At 37.1% G+C, this 21,402-nt stretch overlaps 1 protein-coding gene across 1 annotated transcript in view; it reads left to right on the forward strand.

The window, feature by feature from the left end:
- UQCC1 (ubiquinol-cytochrome c reductase complex assembly factor 1) overlaps positions 1-21,402 on the forward strand; it is a 100,458-nt gene that overhangs the window by 17,313 nt on the left and 61,743 nt on the right. Inside the window, exons 2-5 of the mRNA XM_055436320.2 lie at positions 85-189; positions 9,761-9,847; positions 11,134-11,241; positions 19,033-19,105. Of these exons, the coding sequence (XP_055292295.2) occupies positions 85-189; positions 9,761-9,847; positions 11,134-11,241; positions 19,033-19,105 (373 nt within the window). The remainder of the gene's footprint in view (positions 1-84; positions 190-9,760; positions 9,848-11,133; positions 11,242-19,032; positions 19,106-21,402) is intronic.

A 21,402-nucleotide genomic window follows, 5' to 3' on the forward strand; every position in this document is an offset into this window, starting at 1 on the left:
AGAAGGATTTCTAGACTTAGATACACTCTTTGCCTTCTACACATGGAGTCTGATATAGATTCCTGACTGTTTTTCTTTCTCTAGAGGAACCAGATTGGCATCTCGCAATGGGTTCCAGCATGCAGCCGATTGCTACTTGCGTCTCGTACACAGGGACAGCAGGGCAGGACTCTGTCTGGTACTTTCCAGGTAAGATTTGTTGTTCCTTTGCTTGCTATGAAAAAACCTTAGTGTTAATGTGCAAATGTCATGTATTTATAGATTAACCAACCAAATTGTGTGATGGAAAAACCTCATGAGACCACTTCTGGGTCTCTGTGGTGCCAGCTCAGGACTGATCCTTACTGTATGGTGTCTAGGGCGTGGCTTCTAAATACCCCAGTGGTGGAACTTAGCCTAGGATACCATGGTACAGTCTGATGATTTTTACTGTTGGGAGTGTTCCAGATATTCATCTGAAAGTTAACCTTTCTTCAGTTTTCTTCTTGTAGCTACTTTTACCTGTAGTAAGAAAATGTTTCTTTTTTTCCTTTTTATGAACATAAAATTAGAGGAACTATTATTTGAGGCCTTAGTTTACTGCTGATCACCTGATCCATTATAATGTAGTCTACTTTGGACCCTCCTTGAGGATTTCTTTTCCTGATTTTTGCTAATTATACAAATAATTCAATAATAAAGGTAATAATAATCACCCATGACTTCAAACCTGGAAACATCTGCTGGTCCTTTTCCAGTCTTTGAGTATGTGTGTATGTGCTAATTTTTTCCTTAGGTACCTGAACAAATATCTACAGAATTTTATGTTCTGGTGCTTTTTCACATATTAGAGCAGACATTATTCATATTTTAGACATATTCCATAATTAATTTTTGAAATGACTACATGTTATTCTATTTATTTAGCCTTTATTTATGTTAAAATTATTTCTAATTTTTTTTGCCATAGTAGACTTTAATGTGGTTGCCATTTTATTGCTGTATAGTTTTTCTTATTTTAAATTATTTATTAAGGATAAACTCGGAGAGTACACCCTAGGTCAAAGGGTGTGAGCAGTTTTCCTCTCCAAAAAGTTGTTTTAATTTATACTGCCACCAGCAATGTTTATATAACTAGTTTTTCATCATTACTTCCCCTAAATTGTATTTTTTTTTTTAAATTTATTTATCTTCTGTCTCGGGTCTTAGTTGCATCATGTGGGATCTTCTTTGCTGTGCATAGACCCTCTGGTTGTGGCTTGTGGGCTTAGTTGCCCTGAGGCATGTGGGATCTTAGTTTCCTGACCAGGATTCAAACCCACGTCCCCTGCATTGAAAGGCAGAACCGCTGGACCACCAGGGAAGTCCCTCAGTTGGATGTTTTTTAAAAATTTAAACTAATTGGGTAGAAAATATTACCTTGTTTTGCTTAGCATTTCTTTATCAGGGTTAAACATTTTTCTGTGTTTATCAGTTGTATTCTGGTTTGTAAAAACTGTATGCTTTTATCATTTCTTCATTTATCTACTGAGAATTTATTTTTATTACCAATTTATGTAAATTCCTTTTGTAGCCATTAATCTTTTTCGTATTTAATGCAATGAAAATTTATTTTTGATGTATAAATTATATACTATGTAATTTATTTATATAAATATGTTAAAATATTTAAAATGCAGAGTGAAGTGAAGTCGCTCAGTCGTGTCCGACTCTTTGCGACCCCGTGGACTGTAGCCTACCAGGCTTCTCTGTCCATGGGATTCTCCAGGCAAGAATACTGGAGTGGGTTACCATTACCTTAAATTAGTATATAAGGCTTGCCCTTCTGAGAATGTCTTGTTTGTCCCTGTATTTCCTGGGCTTCTCACTGAGTCTGGCACGGAGGAGGCGATAAATGAATGAATGAAGAATATATTTGTGAGGAAGAGGGATCTACTTTAGATAGTCAGGTAGCTATTTCTTTTCAGAAGTTTTTTGGCTGGGTTCTGTTTTTGTCTGTGTATGCATTGAAAAATTATTTGTTTATTTTTGGCTGTGCTGGGTCTTCATTGCTGCCTGGGCTTTTATCTAGTTGCAGAGACCAGGGGCTACTCTCCAGTTGGGGCGCCTGGGCTTCTCTTAGTTGTGGAATGCAGGTTCTAGAGCGGGTAACTTCATTAGTTATGGCGCTGGGGCTCAGTAGTTGTGGCTCATGGGCTTAGTTGCCCTGAGGCATGTGGAGTCTTCCTAGACCAGGGACTGAACCTGTGTTCTCGGCATTGGCAGGCAGATTTTTAACCACTGGACCACCAGGGAAGTCCTAGAAAATTTTAATAGAATTTATCCTGTAGCTTTAAGTCGTTTGTGAATAATGTGTGCATAGGGAAGGGGGAGCTCATTCTATCAGTCTCTGACTTGGGCCTCATTGTTTGAATCAATAAACATTTCTTGGGTACTTAATACGTACCAGGTACTGTATTAGGTTCTCGGACAGCATTATAGCTAGTCATCCATGTAAATAACTTGGAGTTGTTTATCTCATGCTGGCAAGATGTAATTTCAGCCATTGTAAATAAACTGGACATTTTGTCATGTTGACCATACCTCACTGGTACATCTTCCCAGTTTTGAGTTCTGGTTGGAAAACTCTGCCTCAGAATGACATCCTCAGGCGCATGTCCGAGAGGGAGGCAGATTTGGCTCAGAATGAGGAAGAACCTTGTGTTAACTAAAATTGTGGTGTAATGGAATGTGTTGGCTATATTTGGCAAAGTAAATTTACTCTTACTGGAAATATTCAAGCAATGATTGGAAGACTGTGTTAGGGGCATGACATAAAAGTATCTTTCATTGGGTGAATGGTAGTATCAGAAGATCTCTAAGGTAATGTCCATTGCTATAATCCTGTTATTGTTTTCAAAAGGCTAGGGACTTTGGATTCTCAACTATCTTTTCTAAATAACCTCTTGAAGTTCTATCATACTTTGATGAGTCTAATTTTTTTAAATTTTGAAATAAACTTATAAAAATGTGATAAAAATAGTAGTGTTCCCATATATCCTTTATCCAGCTTCCTTTACTGTTAACATCTTATATGACCATAGTGCAGTTATTGAAACCAGGAAGTCAACACTGATGTAATGCTATTAAATAATCTGTATACCTATTCCAGTTTTTCCCCCCATTAATTCCTTTTTTGGTTCTTGGTTTGGGTTTGTCTAATATTTTCTTAAAATTAGATTAAGGCTATGCATTTTTGGAAAAAGTGACATTGTTTCCTTCTCAGTGTGTCATATCAGGGAATACCTGGTGCCAATATGTCTTATTACTGGTGATGTTAACCTTGGTCACTTGGTTATTAATTAAAGTTACTGTTTTCCCCTTTGTAATTAGTATCTTGTGAGAAGATACTTTGAGATGGTACAGATTTCTCATCATACTTTTGCTCACTACTTTTAGCATCCATTGATGGTTCTTTTTTTTTTAATGGTATGTAATCACCGACTCAATAGACATTAGTTTGAGTGAACTCTGGGAGTTGGTGATGGACAGGGAGGCCTGGCGTGCTGTGATTCATGGGGTCACGGAGAGTCAGACACGACTGAGCGACTGAACTGAACTGAACTAAATAATTACTTTGCTTCCCTGGTAACTCAGAGGGTAAAGCTTCCGCCCGCAATGTGGGAGACCCGGGTTCGACCCCTGGGCCGGGAAGATCCCCTGGAGAAGGACATGGCAACCCCACTCCAGTATTCCTGCCTGGAGAATACCATGGACAGAGGAGCCTGGTGGGCTATATATGTAGTCTATGTAGTCCATGGGGTCACAGAGAGTCGGACACGAATGATAAAATACACATAACAAAGTTACCACCATTTTTAAGTATGCAATTCAGTAGTGTAAAATATAGTCACATTGTTAAACAGTATATATATAGAGATTTTTCATCTTCCAAAACTGAAAATGTATACCCCCGCCTGCCATTGGCAATCACCTTTCCAGCTTTCTGTTTCTATGATTTTGACTACTTTAATGCTGCCTATGGGGCTTCCCAGGTGTCACTAGTGCTAAAGAACCTGCCTGCCAATACAAGAGACACAAGAGATGTGGGTTTGATCCCTGGGTTGGCCCTGGAGTAGGAAATGACAACCCACTCCAGTATTCTTGCCTGGAAAATTCCATGGACAGAAGAGCCTGGCAGGCTACAGTCCATGAGGTCGCATGACTGAGCAACTGAGTACAATGCTACATATGAGTGGAATCATACAGTATTTGCCTTTTTGTTACTTATTTTGCTTGGCATGATGTCCTCAAAGTTCATTTGTGTTATAGCATGTGACAAGATTTTTTTTCTTTTTTAAAGCTGTATAATATTCCATTGTGTTTGTATATTACAGTTTCTTTATCCATTGTTCTGTCAGTGGGCATTTGGGTTGCTTCCACATCTTGGCTATTGTGAAAAATGCTTCAGTGAAGATAAGTGTGCAAATATCTCTTCAAGCTCCTGCTTTAAATTTTTTTTTTTTTAATATTTAACTAGAAGTGGTATTGCTGTATCATGTGATAATTCTATTTATGGTTCTCGACTGCAATAGTCATTACTGTGGTGTTTGCTTGATGGTCATTTTCTAATTCCATCAATACCTACTCCACTTGTTGACTGGAATTCTACTGTAAGGATGAGCTGTCACTTCCTCTCCATTTATTTGTTTATTCAGTTACTTTGTTTGTATCAGTTATGAGCTAATGGATATTTATTCTGTGAGTTATAATCTATTCTCATTATTTATTTTGTTGATCAAATTGTCCCATGTTTGGCTATTGAGAGCTTCTTCACGTTCTTTTCTACATTCCTTCAGTTTTTGAACACTTCTTTATTTCTTGGGCACCACAAGATGTTTCAGGTTCATGCTGTATTTAATTTGCTCTAGTCCTAGAGTCAACAGTTTCCCTGGGGAGCCCTGGTTTCTTCTATTGGAGAAGAATATTAGGAATATTTAGAAATTAAGATTTGGGTGCTAAGTGTACATTAGCTAATGTTGAACTCCAGTTCAGTTCAGTTCAGTTCAGTCGCTCAGTCGTGTCCGACTCTTTGTGACCCCATGAATCACAGCACACCAGGCCTCCCTGTCCATCACCAACTCCCGGAGTTCACTCAAACTCATGTCCACAGAGTCGGTGATGCCATCCAGCCATCTCATTCTCTGTCATCCCCTTCTCCTCCCACCCACAATCCCTCCCAGCATCAGACTCTTCTCCAGTGAGTCAACTCGTCACGTGAGGTTTTTGAAATCAGCTAGGGGAGAGAAGAGAGCTCTGAATATATGTTTTACCCCTTAATGAACTTTACTTCTTTGAGTCTTAGAGTCCTTATTTCTAAAATGGGAAAAAATTGTATCAACTTTGCAAGATTGCTGTGATATAACAAAAGTAAAACAGCAAGCATACAGATGCTGGGCATATGGGAGATCTTTAGTAAACTGTAACTATGGTTTTTTGCTATTTACGTTCATGCTGCTTGGGTAAATTTTCTCCTCATCTTGTAAATGGAAACTTGAAAAAAATTTTTTTTGTCCTAAAACTACCTTAAGTTGCAACCTCTCCCTGGGTCTTAGTTTCCTCATCTGTGAAAGGAAAAGGTTGGACTTAGAAGATCTCTGAGATTCCTTCCAGCTCAAGTGTTGTTATTCTAAGTTACTCCTTAGTTCTTTAATTGCTTTTTCTCCAAGCTAAACAGCCTCAATTCATTTTAACCTTTCCACTAGGACCTTTTATTCATCTCTTTGATCATTCCTGTGGTTCTTTTCTGGACCTTTTCCAGATTGTCCTTCTATTTAAAAAAAAAACCCACCTAGTTTTTATTGAGTGCTGACTCCATGCCCAGAATGGTGCTGAGCAGTGGGACAGAAAATAAAAGAAGTATAAGATATACTGTGCCCTGGGAGAGCTTATAGTTTTGCTAAAAGGACCAGATATTCAAGAACTGCTGAGTCTTTCTCTCCTTTTCCCTTTTTCCCTCCCTCCCTCCATTCATTCCTTCCTTTTTCCCACCTCTCTTTCTCTGTTTCTTTCAGATCAGGAAGGTCTCTTCATTTTTAGAAGCTTTTTGGAAGCAAAAAAGAAGAGTGAAATTTTAACATTTCACTTAATGAGGGGCTGCTTGCATAAGAGTTTGCCATTGGATTTGTCTGGAACAGGTCTTCATATTTGTTTTATGCATTGAAGTTTATCCATCTCTTTTACATAGATTATTTTACTTGGTTCTAAAACAAACATATGAGATAGGCAGAGCTGGAGCATCTAACCCTGTTTTTTATCTTCCACTACCCCATGCTTCTCACCTTTGTCTTTTCACTCACCTTCTCTATGCTGCTGTCATCTTAAGGCTTATCCATGATCTCTTTTCTGATGACTCCAGATCTTTTTGATCTCTAAATTTCTATTTTTTATTGAAGTATAATAAAAATACAAAAAGGCATAAGTCATAACCATGTGACTTAATGAATTATCCCAAAGTGAGCATAACCAGCTCCCACATCAAGAAATAGAACCCCAGAAGTTCCCACAAGTTCGTTGATCCCCTTCTAGTTTCTATCACTAACCAAAGTTAAGCAATCTTCTCTTTGAACACCAGAGTAGTTTTGCCTTTCAAACATATGGTATGTGCTCTCTTTTGTTTGTCTGCTTTCATTCAACTTTGTTTTAGAAATTAATCTATGTTACTCTGTCGTAATAGTTTATTCATTCTCATTGTTGTATAGTATTTTGTTGTCTGACTGTACACAATTAATTTTTCCACTTATTTATTGATGGATATTTAGATTGTTTCTAGTTGGGCTTTTATGAATAGGGCTCTTATGAGCATTCTTGGATACATTTTTGTGAGGATATATACACATTTCTATTGGGATATATACTTAGAAATGGAATTGTTGAATCTTACAGAATGTGTATACATTCAGCTTCATAGATACGCCAAATAATTTTTCAAAGTGATTGTATCATTTTATACTCCCATCAGCAGAGTATGAGAGTTCTAGTTGCTCTATATCCTTTCTGATGCTTTGTGTGTGTGTGTGTGTGTGTGTGTGTTTGGTGGGTGGTCTTAAAACATTTTTAAATATGAAAGTAAAGTGAGTTTTCTTTGTCTTCTCCACAAGGTTATGAGCTCCATAGGGTAGGGATTGTTTTACCTTAAAATCTGGCACAAAGGCTGGCATATTGTGGGTATTTAATAGAAGTTGGCGGAAACATGTATGCATGATATGTGTGTAGATAAGAAGAAGAAGGATCTATAATAAGGGCTTCCCTGGTGGTCCAGTGGATAAAAATCTGCCTGCCAATGCAGAGGATGCAGGTTCGATCCCTTCGATTCCTGGTTGGGGAAGATCCCACAATACCGAGGGTCAGCTAAGCTCGTGTGCCCCATCTACTGAACCCACAGGCTTAGAGCCTGTGCTTCGCAACAAGAGAAACCACAGCTATGAGAAGCCTGTGTACTGCAACAAAGAGTAGACCCCGTGCAACAAGGAATACACAGTGCAGCTAAAACATAAATAAATACATTTATGAAGAAGCACATAATAAGAAGTGACCTTACAAGTTGGCTGGGTTTGTTCATTCAACAAATATTTAAGTGTTTGCTATGTATAATGCACTGTACTTGATTCTGGTAATCAGCTGGTTCCTACCCTCATGGATATTTTTGATGCTGGTGATAGAAAATAAATATGTGTGTAATAAAAATATACATGTACATTGTAATGAGTACTTTGAATGAAATGAACAGGTTACTGCTATGATAGAGAATCACGGGATGACAAAAAACTGTTTTAGATACAACAGTCAGAGAAGGCCTGTTTGAAAAAGTGACAGAGTATTTTGGAGTATTTTCTCTCTCTCTTTTTTTCTCTTTACAAAAAGTTATTTGATATATTTTTGGTTTGAACAGAGGAAAAATGTTTTTAAAGGTCAAGGGAATCTTTTTTAGGGGGCAAGGGCAAGAATGGGTAGTACGAAAAAGTAAATGTATGTGTTTACAGGTAGGTTTAGGTATGGGGAAACTAGATGTTTTCTGGGGAAGAAAAAGATCATGTCGTTTAATATAACTTGCCCCAAAGCACAGCTTGTTGAGACTGTTGGTTGTGTTCCTTGAACCTGTTCAAGGGTTTCGTGTTCTAGTGGGCCATTACATTGATATATGCAATACAGTAGGAGTTGTTTTGTGTTTAGTGTTACACAGCCTTCTTGATACCTATGAATTTAAGTGTAAGTCCTTGGCACTGACCAGAAGAATCCTGACTAATCTTTTAATATTCTTGTTTGGAAAGAAAAGTAGATAGTAACTCTCCACATTTAGCAATTCCATTTTTTCCTTCATTAGTATTAAAGGAAAAATCATTTTCATTTCAGTGTGTCCCTTCTCTTGGAATAAAACACATAGGAATCCTCCTGCTACTCCTTCCCCACCACTTTATATTGTAAAGAAAATATAACAGGACTGAGAGTTTGGAAACTAGGTTCTTAAACGCTTGCATATTCTACCAGCATAGTGAAATAACTCATTCCTGTGTATTCCATTTTAGACTTGCACATATGCGTTTGTGTGTCTATCTATAATTTTATACATAAATGTGTTTTCATGTTGCTAAAAATAATAATCTCTTGTAAACTGTGGATTTTAGGTGATAATGTTGTATCAGTGTAGGTTCATCCATTGTAACAAATGTTCCACTCTGTTGAGGGATGTTGATAGTGGCAGATATTGTAAATGTGTGGGAAGGGTTATATGGGAGCTGTCTGCACTTTGGTGTGAGCCTAAAACTGCCTTTAGAAATAAAGCCTATTAAAAATCTGATCATTTGATCTTCCATTGAGTGACTGAACCTTAATTTAGTTAACCACCTCATTTCTCATTGGACTTATTCCCCAGTTTTCACTCTTGTGAATAATGGTATAATGAGGATCGCTTGCATATGATTTTTTCCATAGGAATTTATTTTCAAAACTATATTTATTGGTCTTGATTATAACATTACCAATATTGGTAGGATTATGGTACTTAAGTACCTTATGGGACTTAACAAGGCACATTCATTACAAGGCACTTACATAGTGCCTGGTACATAATAGTTTTAACTAATGGCTTCCCTGATAGCTCAGTTGGTAAAGAATCTGCCTGCAGTGCAGGAGACCCCGGTTCGATTCCTGGGTTGGGAATATCTGCTGGAGAATGGGTAGGCTACCCACTTCTGTATTCTTGGGCTTCCCTTCTGGCTCAGCTGGTAAAGAATCTGCCCGCAAAGCAGGAGACCTGGGTTCAATCCCTGGGTTTGGGAAGATCCCCTGGAAGAGGGAAAGGCCTCTCCAGTATTCTGGCCTGGAGAATTCCATGGCCTGTATAGGCCATGGGGTCGCAAAGAGCCAGATATGACTGAGCGACTTTCACTTTCAGGGGCTGTTACATTGCCAGAGTGCTTTCAAATGCAGTGCGAACATAGAAGGAAGACAGTTCTGATCTGGACAACAGTGATGTTGACAATGATTATGTAAACTTCTACTATTTATTGTGTACCTATTTTGTGAAAGGTATTTTATATTCTTTTATTTATTCAGGTATTCACCAGATGTTTGTTGAGTATGTACCAGATACCATTAGGAACTGGGTTAAGGAAGGTTGGAAAGATTCTATATTTTTTACTTTGAAGTACCTCTGCTCACGTTAACCTTCTAAGTGTGTGCCCAGTGTTGCTTACATCTGTTTTTTTGTTTTTTTTTTCACTTAAATCTCCCGGGGCTGCAGATGAACCAGGCCCTAGCATGTGGTGGATTGGTACAAATTCCTGGAGTAGACATTGAGTTGAGGAGGAAGTATCATACCACAAGTAAGGTGAGACTTAATGACTTCTTTCGATGTCTGTAGCATGCTTTCACACAAGTGTTCTTATTTGAAACTCAGCAAAATTGTTACCTGGATGAGGCAAGAAATTTTATTGAATGCAGAAGATGAAGTTTAGGGAAGTAATGTAACTTCCCCAGGGTCACAAGGATAGAAGGAGACAGACCAACTGAATATTGGAACCTAAGTCTTCTGATCCCATGTCTTGTATTTCTTCCATTGTACTCTCTAGCTTGAAAAGCACTTTAGAGGAAAAGTCATAGGTTTTTTTTTTTTAATATGTTAAAGTAATATTTAACTCCTGGAGAATTTCTTATTAGTTAGATAGCCTGGCTTCATTTAGAGAGGCTTAGCATTAGAAACGGAGAAGGCAATGGCAAGCCACTCCAGTACTCTTGCCTAGAAAATCGCATGGACAGAGGAGCCTGGTGGGCTGCAGTCCATGAGGTCGCTACTGGTTGGATACGACTGAGCGACTTCACTTTCACTTTTCATTTTTACACATTGGAGAAGGAAATGTCAACCCACTCCAGTGTTCTTGCCTGGAGAATCCCAGGGATGGCGGAACCTGGTCGGCTGCCATCTATGGGGTCGCACAGAGTCGGACACGACTGAAGCGACTTAGCAGCAGCAGCAGCATTAGAAAGGTTTTCCATGGAGTTTATTTGTGAACTACAAAACTTATCTATAGTTACTAATAAAATTTGTTACACTACCAGCTCGGTGGACATGAGTTTGAGTGAACTCCGGGAGTTGGTGATGGACAGGGAGGCCTGGCGTGCTGTGATTCATGGGGTCACAAAGAGTCGGACACGACTGAGCGACTGAACTGAACTGAACTGAACTGAAGAATACAGGAGTTTAAAAACATGTTTTCAGTGCTTGCTTTGGTTGATTATGCCTATGATTTTGTCTTTTTTCAGATAATATTTTTCTTTCCTTTTCCTATAATGTCAATAAACATAGAACATTCCTCTTCTCAGAATTGTTCTTTGGGGGGTGGGGGGGGGGCCAAGATTTCTTTTTTAAAACACTCTTTTCTGTAGAATTTGAATGGGTTGGGTATGTCTACTCTGGAATTTGGAGGGCATTGATTAGGGTTCCAGATATATTTGTACTGAGTGAAGAAGTACCCAGAAAAATGAGAATTAAAAATTCTGGGTGAAAAAAATCTAAGCAATAAAAATTCCCCTTAGACCTAATGAGAAATAAAAGCATTCTTTTAAGAAATTTTTTTTTTGCAACTGATTTTTGATTCCTTCTTTTTTATTAAATAGCTTTCTTCTACCAAGGATTCACCACAGCCTGTTGAGGAGAAAGTTGGTGCTTTCACAAAGATAATAGAAGCCATGGGATTCACAGGACCTCTGAAATACAGTAAATGGGTAAAGTCTAAGTTTTTCTCATTTTTCTTTTTGAACTTTGTGCTTTCTGCTCCTTGCAGAAGATTTTTTTTTTAAAGCTTCTGCTTTGCTTTTTGTGAAATGCATGTATTATTTTGAGAGCTTTAAAACATGTTGTATCCCCTTGTCTCCCATTCTAAGTCAGGTCTATACAGCATGTGGGGCTGAAATACTGCCTCTACTCCCTTAACTTGATTCCTTAGAAGTATCTCAGTAGCAGGCAATCGAATAAGACTGGTCTTCCCAGATCTTTGCCATGTGAATGCCATATAGATAAGTTCTAAGGAGTTAGATGGGCCAAATGTTCTGATGGTCACTGTTCTTAAGGAAACATTACTTTCTATGATTCATAAGTGATTTTCTCTAGGTCATGGTAGTGATTTCCTTTCAAATTTTGTTAATGAGCATTTTTAAAATTAATCAATTCTGTGATATATTATAATTCATATTATGGAGGGCTGCCTGCTGTATCATTCCTCATGAGATCTTGGCCTCGCACATTATCTGTTATATAGTACTTGCTATAAATGAGTGAATGTCCTATTTGCATCAGGTGCTACTGCCTCTGGTCTTTTATAGAAATGCCTCTAACCAATTAAAGTAATAAAACAAGTCACTGGATTTTTCTCAGCCCAGTTATCTTCTAGTATTACCGTTTCTTTCTACAATTATGGCAAAAGCACCTTTTAATACTTTTCAAGGTTGCTAGAATGTTGGGTAAGCCTAATCAGTCATAAGTTATAGTCATAAGTCATAATCAAAGCAAACCAATACAAAGTAGTAGAGAAGACTTTTCTAGAAAACACCATAGCTTCGCCCAAAATGACTAAATTATTTCACTTACACCATTTTAACAAGTTGTAGTCAAATTATTATAGAACTTCAATTTTATTGTGGACTCTACTTTTAGTTTTTTCTTAAAATGTCTGGCTGTCTTCCTAACAGTTCTAACTGCAACACATATAGGCTTTTTTCTATACCGTCCCTTTTACATAAATTGAACAGTGATTCCACCAGCATTTTGTCTGTAAGGGGCTTTGAAAAGTATAGAAGACACATATACTCAGTTATAATAATGTTCTTGAGACCCTAAGGTTATGAAGTGCCTTCTTAATCATTAATGAGATACTATTTATGCTCCTTAAAGTTATCTCTTTTTACATCATAATTCCTTGACAAATGATAATCATTGGTATATTTGGTAATATTAAGCAGGATCTTTTCCTCTATTTAAAAAAATGATTTGCAAAAAAAAAAGATTTGCAATCATAGCATTTGGATTTAAAAGCTTTTAAGTGTTTTGTTTGAAAGTAAGAAATTAAAAGGGAAATAAGAGCAGACAGAAAAAAGAGAAGAGAAAAAATTGACTGTTTTATTAATTTCTTGATGGTTGAGTTCCACTTGGTTGCTTCCATACGCTTTGTCTCGTCTGTATTTTTATGATTCCAGAGGGAAAGTTGGCTACCATTTGGAGTATTACTAAATCATCAGGAAAATTTCTTCACTCTTTTAGTTTAAGTTAGTCTCTAATTTTTCTTGGTTCCCTTGTGACCTCAACTAAGTCTCTAATTGCATTTAAAAAATCTTTTGTGATGTGGCAGCGTCTGTTTCCTGTAACCTTCATTTTTAATTTGTGACATCAAAACATCAAAGTATGACATTCTAGTATAAATTGGGTGCGAAAATGCAGGTACAACTTTCCATTTTGAAAGAGCCTTTTTCAGCAAACGTTGACTCAGAAATCTATGGCAGACACTTGTATTGGGGTTGCACTGGCAAGAATCTTTGAATTTTGTCTTTTCACATGTCTTTCATTACGGAGTAAAATGTCTGCTTGTCTGTCCACATCAACAGTGTCAGCCATCTTTCCTCCATCTTTTTATGTAGTGTTTTCGTGTGTGGTTCCATTTTTCTTCTAGATGCGTATTCAGGAATTTAAATGTGACTTTTCCTTACCTTCTTGACTATCGCGAAATAACCATTTTTTTTCATTATCTTTATGGAACAATATCAGGTCAGATAAGGATAACATTTAACAGATTTAGCCACATGTCACTGAATAGGCAGTTTCCAGATTAGCATTAAGCCAAAAAGTTATTCCTGTTCTGAAGGACACTGACAACCTGGAATGCATTCAGAAATGGGCGGTGAGCCTTGTGAAGCCTTCAGAAACTTGGAGGAAATAGGGATGCTTAGCCTGGAAAGAGAAGACTAATGGTTCTTCTCAGGTATTTGAGGAAGAAATGCTAAAAAAAAGGAGAGGGACTTCCCTCGTGGTCCCGTGACTGGGACTCTTTGCTCCCAGTGCAGAGTGCCCGGGTTCAGTCCCTGGTCAGGGAACTGGATCCTACATGGCATGACTAGGAATTCAAGTGTCACAACTGAAGATCCCGTGTGCCGCAACTAGGATCCTGTGCAGCCGGATACATAAATGCTGCTGCTGCTAAGTCACTTCAGTCGTGTCCAGCGACCCCATAGACAGCAGCCTACCAGGCTCCTCCGTCCCTGGGATTCTCCAGGCAAGAACACTGGAGTGGGTTGCCATTTCCTTCTCCAATGCATGAAAGTGAAAAGTGAAAGTGAAGTCGCTCAGTCGCATCCGACTCTTCGTGACCCCATGGACTGCAACCTGCCAGGCTCCTCTGTCCATGGGATTTTCCAGGCAAGAGTATTGGTGTGGGTTGCTGTTGCCTTCTCCTAAATAAATAAATAAATATAATAAAAAAGAGGAGAGACTTAATATGAGGTATTCCAGTGTGCAGATCATGTTAATGAATATGACATGAAGCAGATTTATGTTCAGTATAACAAAAATCTAACAAGAATTGTCCTCCAGTGGACTAGGCAGCCTCACAAGGTCACTGGGCTTGTTTGAACAGGGGCCCAGATAGTTGACCGTGAATCAAGAATGCTGGAGAAGGAATTCCAGTACAGAAGAGAAAGTTCAAATGACTTCAAAGCCCCTTCCAACTCTCACACATCTGTGAGTGCGAGCCTTTTACTAGATTCGTTTTTCATCTTGTAGGATGGTACAGACTGCATCAGTTATTGGGAAAGCTGATTTTCATTTCCCAAAGCTGTCTTAGGTACTTGTGTTTTAGTCAATTAGACTGATGGAGTCTTCCAAAGTTAGAATGAAATAAACATGAAGTCATCCGAGGACCAGAACAATTTGTATTGACTGGATGGAAATTTAGTCCACCTACTTCCTTAACTTATATTAACACATGAGACTTGAAGAGGTTCTTTCCCCAAGTTGTTATTTCCAGTCCCTGTGTGATGGTCTTAAGGGACTTGCTTTAGAGATTTGTCCAGGAAAATGGCTCACCCAAGTATAAAGGCTTGGCTTTGCTGCAGGAAAAGTGAGAAACTATAAAATGCTCCTCATTGCCACAGTATGAGCACTGTATAAATACGCTGGCCAATCTGGTGAGGTCTTCATTATTTGTAATGAATGCTTGCTTCATGAACGTGTGGTGGGGAAAAACCTCTTTCTCAAGGAATGATGTGGGGCCTTTCAGGCAAGTGTGCCTTTCCTTAGGCAAAGTGATTAATTATGAGCCAGAAGACTGTATATAAGAATTGGAAGGAAACTGCAGATTTAAAAAAAATTTTTACATAGGCCATTAGGAATTTTACTTGAAATTATAACTGTGTTGGGACTTCCCTGGGCATCCATCCACTGGTTAAGACTCTTTGCTCCCAATGCAGGGGACGCATGCTACAAGGTGAGGCCTAAAATAAAAAAGAAAATTTTTAAATATGTCATGATAGTTAAACTAGGCCTTAAGTTCCATGAAAAGAATTTTTAACTGCTTTGTTTATAGTGTCCAAATTAGTGTTAGGCACTGAGTTAGGTGCTCAATAAATTATTTGTTGACTGAAATGAAGAGCTGACAGATGTCCTAAACTCTCTGTTTCAAGGATAATAATAGGCCTGTCAAGGCCAAGTCATTTGGATAATGGTATCATTAGGATATCATTAGTTTGGCAATGGTACAGACCAGTTCTTCTGTAAATGTGTTCTATATAAAATACTCCCCCAAACTGGAGGTGTTAAAAAGTGAAACATGCTGTTTTTTTTAGGTTGCTGATATGGTGAATTACACTGATTTGTGAATGTCGAATCAACTTGAAATTCCTGGGATAAATTCCAGTTGATCATGATACGTTCTCCTTTAAAAATACTGATGGATTTGATTTGTTAGTATTTTGTTAAGGAGTTTTGGATCTGTGTTCATGAAGACTATGGAAGAGTTTATGTAGATTTCATATAATTTCTTTAGATATTTGATAGAATTCTCTAGTGATGCCCTCAAGCCTGGAGCTTTCTTTGGGGAAGATTTTTAACAACAAATCCAGTTTTTAAAATAGAGGTAGGAAGACTTCCTTGGTTTCCAGTGGTTAAGACTCCATGCTTCCACTGCAAGGAGCTCAGGCTCCCTGTTGGGGAACTAAGATCCCGCATGCTACACGTAGTGGCCAAAAAAAAGAAGAGATAGGACTGTTCGTGTTATTTGTTTATTCTCGTGAGCTTTGGTAGCTTATATCTTTCAGTGAGTTTGTCCACTTTATCTAAAATAATGACGTTTATTTACTTAAAGTTGTTCATTCCGTTCCGTTCAGTCGCTCAATCATGTCCGACTCTTTGCGACCCCGTGGACGGTAGCCTACCAGGCTTCTCCGTCCATGGGATTCTCCAGGCAAGAATACTGGAGTGGGTTACCATTTCCTTCTCCAGGGGATCTTCCCGACCCAGGGATCGAACCTGGGTCTCCCACATTGGAGGCAGACGCTTTAACCTCTGAGCCACCAGGGAAGCCCAAAGTTGTTCATAATATTATCCAATTACTATCTTTAGGTTATATAGCGATGTTCCCTCCATTCTCTGATTTCCGATATTGGTAACTCATGTCTTCTGTGTTCTTTCTTTCTTTTATTTTTTAAAAAATATGTATTTATCTGTTTATTGGATCTTAGTTGCAACACAAGGGATCTCTGATCTTATCTGCGGCACACAGGATCTTCTAGTCGCAGCAGGCAAACTCTTAGTTGTGGATGTGGGATCTAGTGCCCTGGTCAGGGATTGAACCCAGGCCCCCTGCATTGGGAGCTCAGAGTCTTAACTACTAGACCATCAGGGAAGTCCCTGTTTTTTCTTTTATTCCCCCTAGATTGGTTCTACTAAAGTTTTGTCAATTTTATTGATGTTTTCAAAGAACCAGCTTTGGCCTTTGATTTTCTGTATTATTTTTGTTTTCAGTTTCATTAATTTCTGCTCCTATCTTTATGTATCATTCTGCTTGCTTTTAAGTTTAAATTGCTCTTCCCTTTTAGTGTCTCACCAAGAGTTTTGTTTAAACGTGGGCTTCTAACACTGATTTATTGCCCATAAAAATATACCTAATTTCCATTGGTTATATGTTGTTTTGTTTTCCCCTGTATGAACTTTAGGCTAAAAACATTGAAAATATAACATTTCAAATTAGCAAATAAAAAAATATTAATTGCAATCAAAGACATAATACTTTATTTTATAACAGGTATTTCTGCCCATGAGAAACTGAGATATGAATATTATGTAATGGTGGATATAGTATATCCTTGGTGACTTTGAACCTTAATAACAAAACTGCTCTGCTAAAATTCTAGGTTGGTTTTTCCTCAGTTGCTACATCATTTGCATATATATATATATTTTTAGTCTGTGCATATTTGAGTAATTTTCTCTGTCATTTTAAAGAAAAATAAGCTCCAAGCCTTTTGTTGATGCACTAATTATATCCTTAAGGAAATATTTTGAAAGTCCTTAGAAATTCTTGTTCCTTTAGCACTGAGTTGGTCTTCAGACCTATAGTTCATAAAAATTTCCTTTTCATTTTTAGATTTATTTTTATGAAGGCATAATGTCGCAGAGAGTTGGACACGACTGAGCGACTGAACTGAACTGAACTGAATTTACATTCAGTAAAATATACAAATCTTCAGTATACAGCTCATGAATAAATTAAAATCACTCAGATTAAGATTCTATGAGAATTCTTAGTGTTTTGGGGAATAGTAAACAGTTGATCCTTTTACTATATTTTATATTCATTAGAAACTCTTATTTAAAAAGAGTTGCTGTGTTTATTGTTGTTGTTCAGTTACTAAGTTGTGTCCAACTCTTTGTGACCCCCATGGACTGTAGCACATAAGACTCCTCTGTCCTCCACTATCTCCTGGAGCTTGCTCAAATTCATGTCCATTGAGTCAGTAATACTATCTAACCGTCTCATTCTCTGTCGCCCCCTTCTTTTGCCTTCAGTCTTTCCCAGCATCAGGGTCTTTTCCAGTGAGTCAGCTCTTTGCATCAAGTGGCAAGAGTATCGGAGCTTCAGCTTTAGCTTCAGCAACAGTCCTTCCAATGAATATTCAGGGTTGATTTTCTTTAGGATTGACTGGTTTGATCTTCTTGCTGTCCAAGGGACTCTCAAGAGTCTTCTCCAGCACCACAATTCTTCAGTGCTCAGCCTTCTTTATGGTCCAGCTCTCACACCTATACTTGACTGCTCTCCATATCTTTGACTATACGGACCTTTGTCAGCAAAGTGATGTCTCTGCTTTTTATAGGTTTGTCGTAGCTTTCCTTCCAAGGAGCAAGTGTCTTTTAATTTTGTGTCTGCAGTCATCATCCACAGTGATTTTGGAGCCCAAGAAAATAAAATCTGTCACTGCTTCCACTTTTTCCCCTTCTATTTGTCATGAAGTGATGGAACCAGATGCCATGATCTTATTTTTTTGAAAGCTGAGTTTCAGGCTGGCTTTTTCACTCTCCTCTTTCACCCTCATCAAGAGGCTGTTTAGTTCCCTTTCACTTTCTACCATTACAGTGGTATCATCTGCCTATAAGAAGTTGTTGATATTTCTTCCGGCAATCTTGATTCCAGCTGGTGATTCATCCAGCCCAGCATTTTGCATGTACTCTGCATAGAAGTTTAAATAAGCAGGGTAACGATATACAGCCTTGTACTCCTTTCCCACTTTGAACCAGTCCATTGTTCCATGTTTGGTTATAACTGTTGCTACTTGACCTGCATACAGATTTCTCAGGAGACAGGTAAGATAGTCTGGTACTCCCATCTCTAAGAATTTTCCACAATTTGTTGTGATCCACACAGTCAGAGGCTTTAGTGCAGTCAATGAAGCAGAAGTAAATGTTTTTCTGGAATTCCCTTGCTTTCTCCATAATCCAACAAATTTATAAACATAGTATTCTGTTAGGATCAGCAAACTATAAAACTAGGGAAAATACAGAAAAAAATTACCCCCTGTCTTCAGGGGAAAAAAAAGGCTTATGGAATAGATAATAGTGCTTCTGAGGAAAGATCAAATGATTGAGGGTTTTGTTTGATTTTGGCAGGAGAATGGGTAATTTTTTTTTTTAATATAAAGGGTTTCAGATTATAAAGAATTAATGTGGATGGTTCTGAACTATGATTTAGAGGCTCAAATGTGGTAAAATGGGTTTGAATTAAAGGATAGATTTGCTCTAAATGTTAGAAAAATCTTTTTGACATTTTGATGCTAAAATCATAAAATCTAGAATTTTTTGAAGTCCAAATGTCTTGATTTAATAAAAGAAAGCTACCTATATTGTTTAGCTATTTGCCTAGAGACAGGTTTGGACCCATCCTTCTAGTTGAAAAAGTATAAAATTCTGTGACCCACATCTAATGGTACCAGAACATTCACTTGGTCATGTCTTGAGTTTGTTTTATTCTCTTTGTCTAGAAAATTAAGATTGCGGCCCTGCGCATGTATACCAGCTGTGTGGAGAAAACTGACTTCGAGGAATTCTTTCTAAGTAAGTTACTGTTTTTGAAAGTTCTGAAAAGGAAAATGAATCTACTGTTCATTTTTATGTTTGTGTCTTGGTCAGATAGTTTTCTTTTTTAAGGTACTAGTGAAACAGTTTTTCTTGCACAGGATATATAATAAAAGCTTCCTGTTTTTCTTCTAATAGAATAAACAGAGGCCAAAAGAACCTTATAAATAAGATGTTTTATTTGGGAAAAATAAAGCATTTGGAGATAAAAAAGTAAAAATTTGTCCAGTAGTTCAACATTATCATCCCCTTTGTCCACATATGCATGTTTCACATAAGAGTATTCAGAGTAAACATACTGTTTTACATTCTGGATGTTTTATGTAGCAATTTTGACATGAACTTTTAGCCAGTGAGTCCTTTTTTATTTCTAGTTTATAGTTGTTTTAGTTAATCCTGGAATATGCCTCATGATTTTTCTTCTTTCTGTAAAAGGACTGTTGGGTCAAAAGGTACGTATAATTTTATTATTTTTATCCCATTGATAAATTGCTTTCTGAAAGTTTTACTGGTTTAGATGATCATCACTAGCAGTTGTTGTATCAATACAATACTCATTTTGATGCTGTAAACTGTTGTAGTTATAAACAAGTCATTTAAAGCAGATACAAGTTATTGGGAAAGTTTAAACTGTTTCCAGTTCCACAGATTTTGGACGGAAATGTGTGCTGTGCACCTCTTGTGGTAATAGCCATTATCCTCAAAGCAGCAAACACTTAACTTATGTTCTTGATATTTTTCATGGACAGCAAATAATTAATATATAATTATGTTAACAACAATGAAGAAAGAGATGCAGCTTTGTTTACTGGTTTTTAAAGTTAGGTGCAAGTTGTTTTGTTGATTTTACTTTCAGCAGATTGATATTATATTAGAAACTTAAAGTACTATGCTGAGTTGTAATCCTAATTTAGTATCTGCCTTCCATTTCCTATTTACTCATAGTGAAGAAGGAAAATCTTCCTGCTGCTTTTTCACCTCTTGCAATTTTTTATTTTAGGAGAAATTAGTCTGAAAGGAGAAAATATTCTTTCTCTGCATGATGAAAAAACTATTAATTTTAGAAGCTGGATTTTTCTTAAGTAGTTTAAGTCTGAAAAATACTTAAGTATTTTTCTTTAGATCTTTTTAAAACTTCCTCCTAGACATCTATTTAATATTAAATATCTCATAAACTTAAAATTGTTTTGAAAGGATGTTTACTAGCTGTCTTTGTTTAGCTAATCCTTATTAAATATTCTTGAGTTAATATTACAATATTAAATAATGAGACTATTATTACATACTTAATGTATCATGTTTCAATTTATAATCTGTTGTAGACTACTTATCAAAATAAAAATTTATTAAAGTGAGTATCCATTACATTTAATACTTACATGCTTTTACGTTTGTTTCCTTTTGGAGTTATAAAACCTTGCAAGACTGGAGGGCTTATATTCTTATTTTAATTTTTGTTTTGTTTTCAGAAACAATTGAAACTTAAAGAGGCTAAGTGATTTACCCAAAGTTGCTTACTACTCAAGCCTCGATCCTATGTCATCTGGCTTAAAATCCAGGAATTTTTCTCCTATAACCTATTGCCAGTGAATGAATATAATTGCAAGATAGACTTATAGTCCATTTTAATATTTTGTGTTTTATACTTCTTTGTATTTTATAATTTTTAATTGAGAACTACCTCTATGATGTGTTCTATTAATTTTGTGAACTGCTGTTTATATATTATTAAAATGTGTACACCTCAGTGAGCTTTGTTCTAACCTTATCATTTGAGTTAGTTATCTGGGAAGGCAGTACATTTTTCAGTAATGCCACTGTTACTTCAGGTTTTCTGAGACTCATTTTGAGAATTACCTGTTAGACTTATATCATGTTCATTTGTATTATGCTCCATTGTGTTCCATCTTTGTCATTTGCGGTTAGATTAAATTTCAGAATCAAACCAAAGTGGTTCCAAATTGTGGCCAGTGAATACAAAGGGAGAAAATCTGAAAAGTACCACTTAGAGGCAGACAGAGAGTATCTATAAAGTAATGAGATTGACTTTCTTGCATCTTGGATTCTAAAGAGTAGGCCAGACAAGTTTGGGGTAAAAGAAGAGACTCTGTGTGTGTGTGTGTTGCTTCCCAAGATTACATCTGTAAAGTGGCTATTGCTTCCTTGGATTTTTGGTATTTTAGGGCTTTACTTTTAGAGTCCTGAGAATTCAGTAGCTTTTTAAAAGGATAGAGAGCCTTAGGTAGTGGTAGGTGTCATTCTCACTCTTCCAACAA

The sequence above is a fragment of the Moschus berezovskii genome, chromosome 15 (assembly GCF_049115385.1).
Source record: "Moschus berezovskii isolate FMDL1 chromosome 15, NW_MosBer_1.0, whole genome shotgun sequence".
In the NCBI taxonomy this organism is placed as follows: domain Eukaryota; kingdom Metazoa; phylum Chordata; class Mammalia; order Artiodactyla; family Moschidae; genus Moschus; species Moschus berezovskii.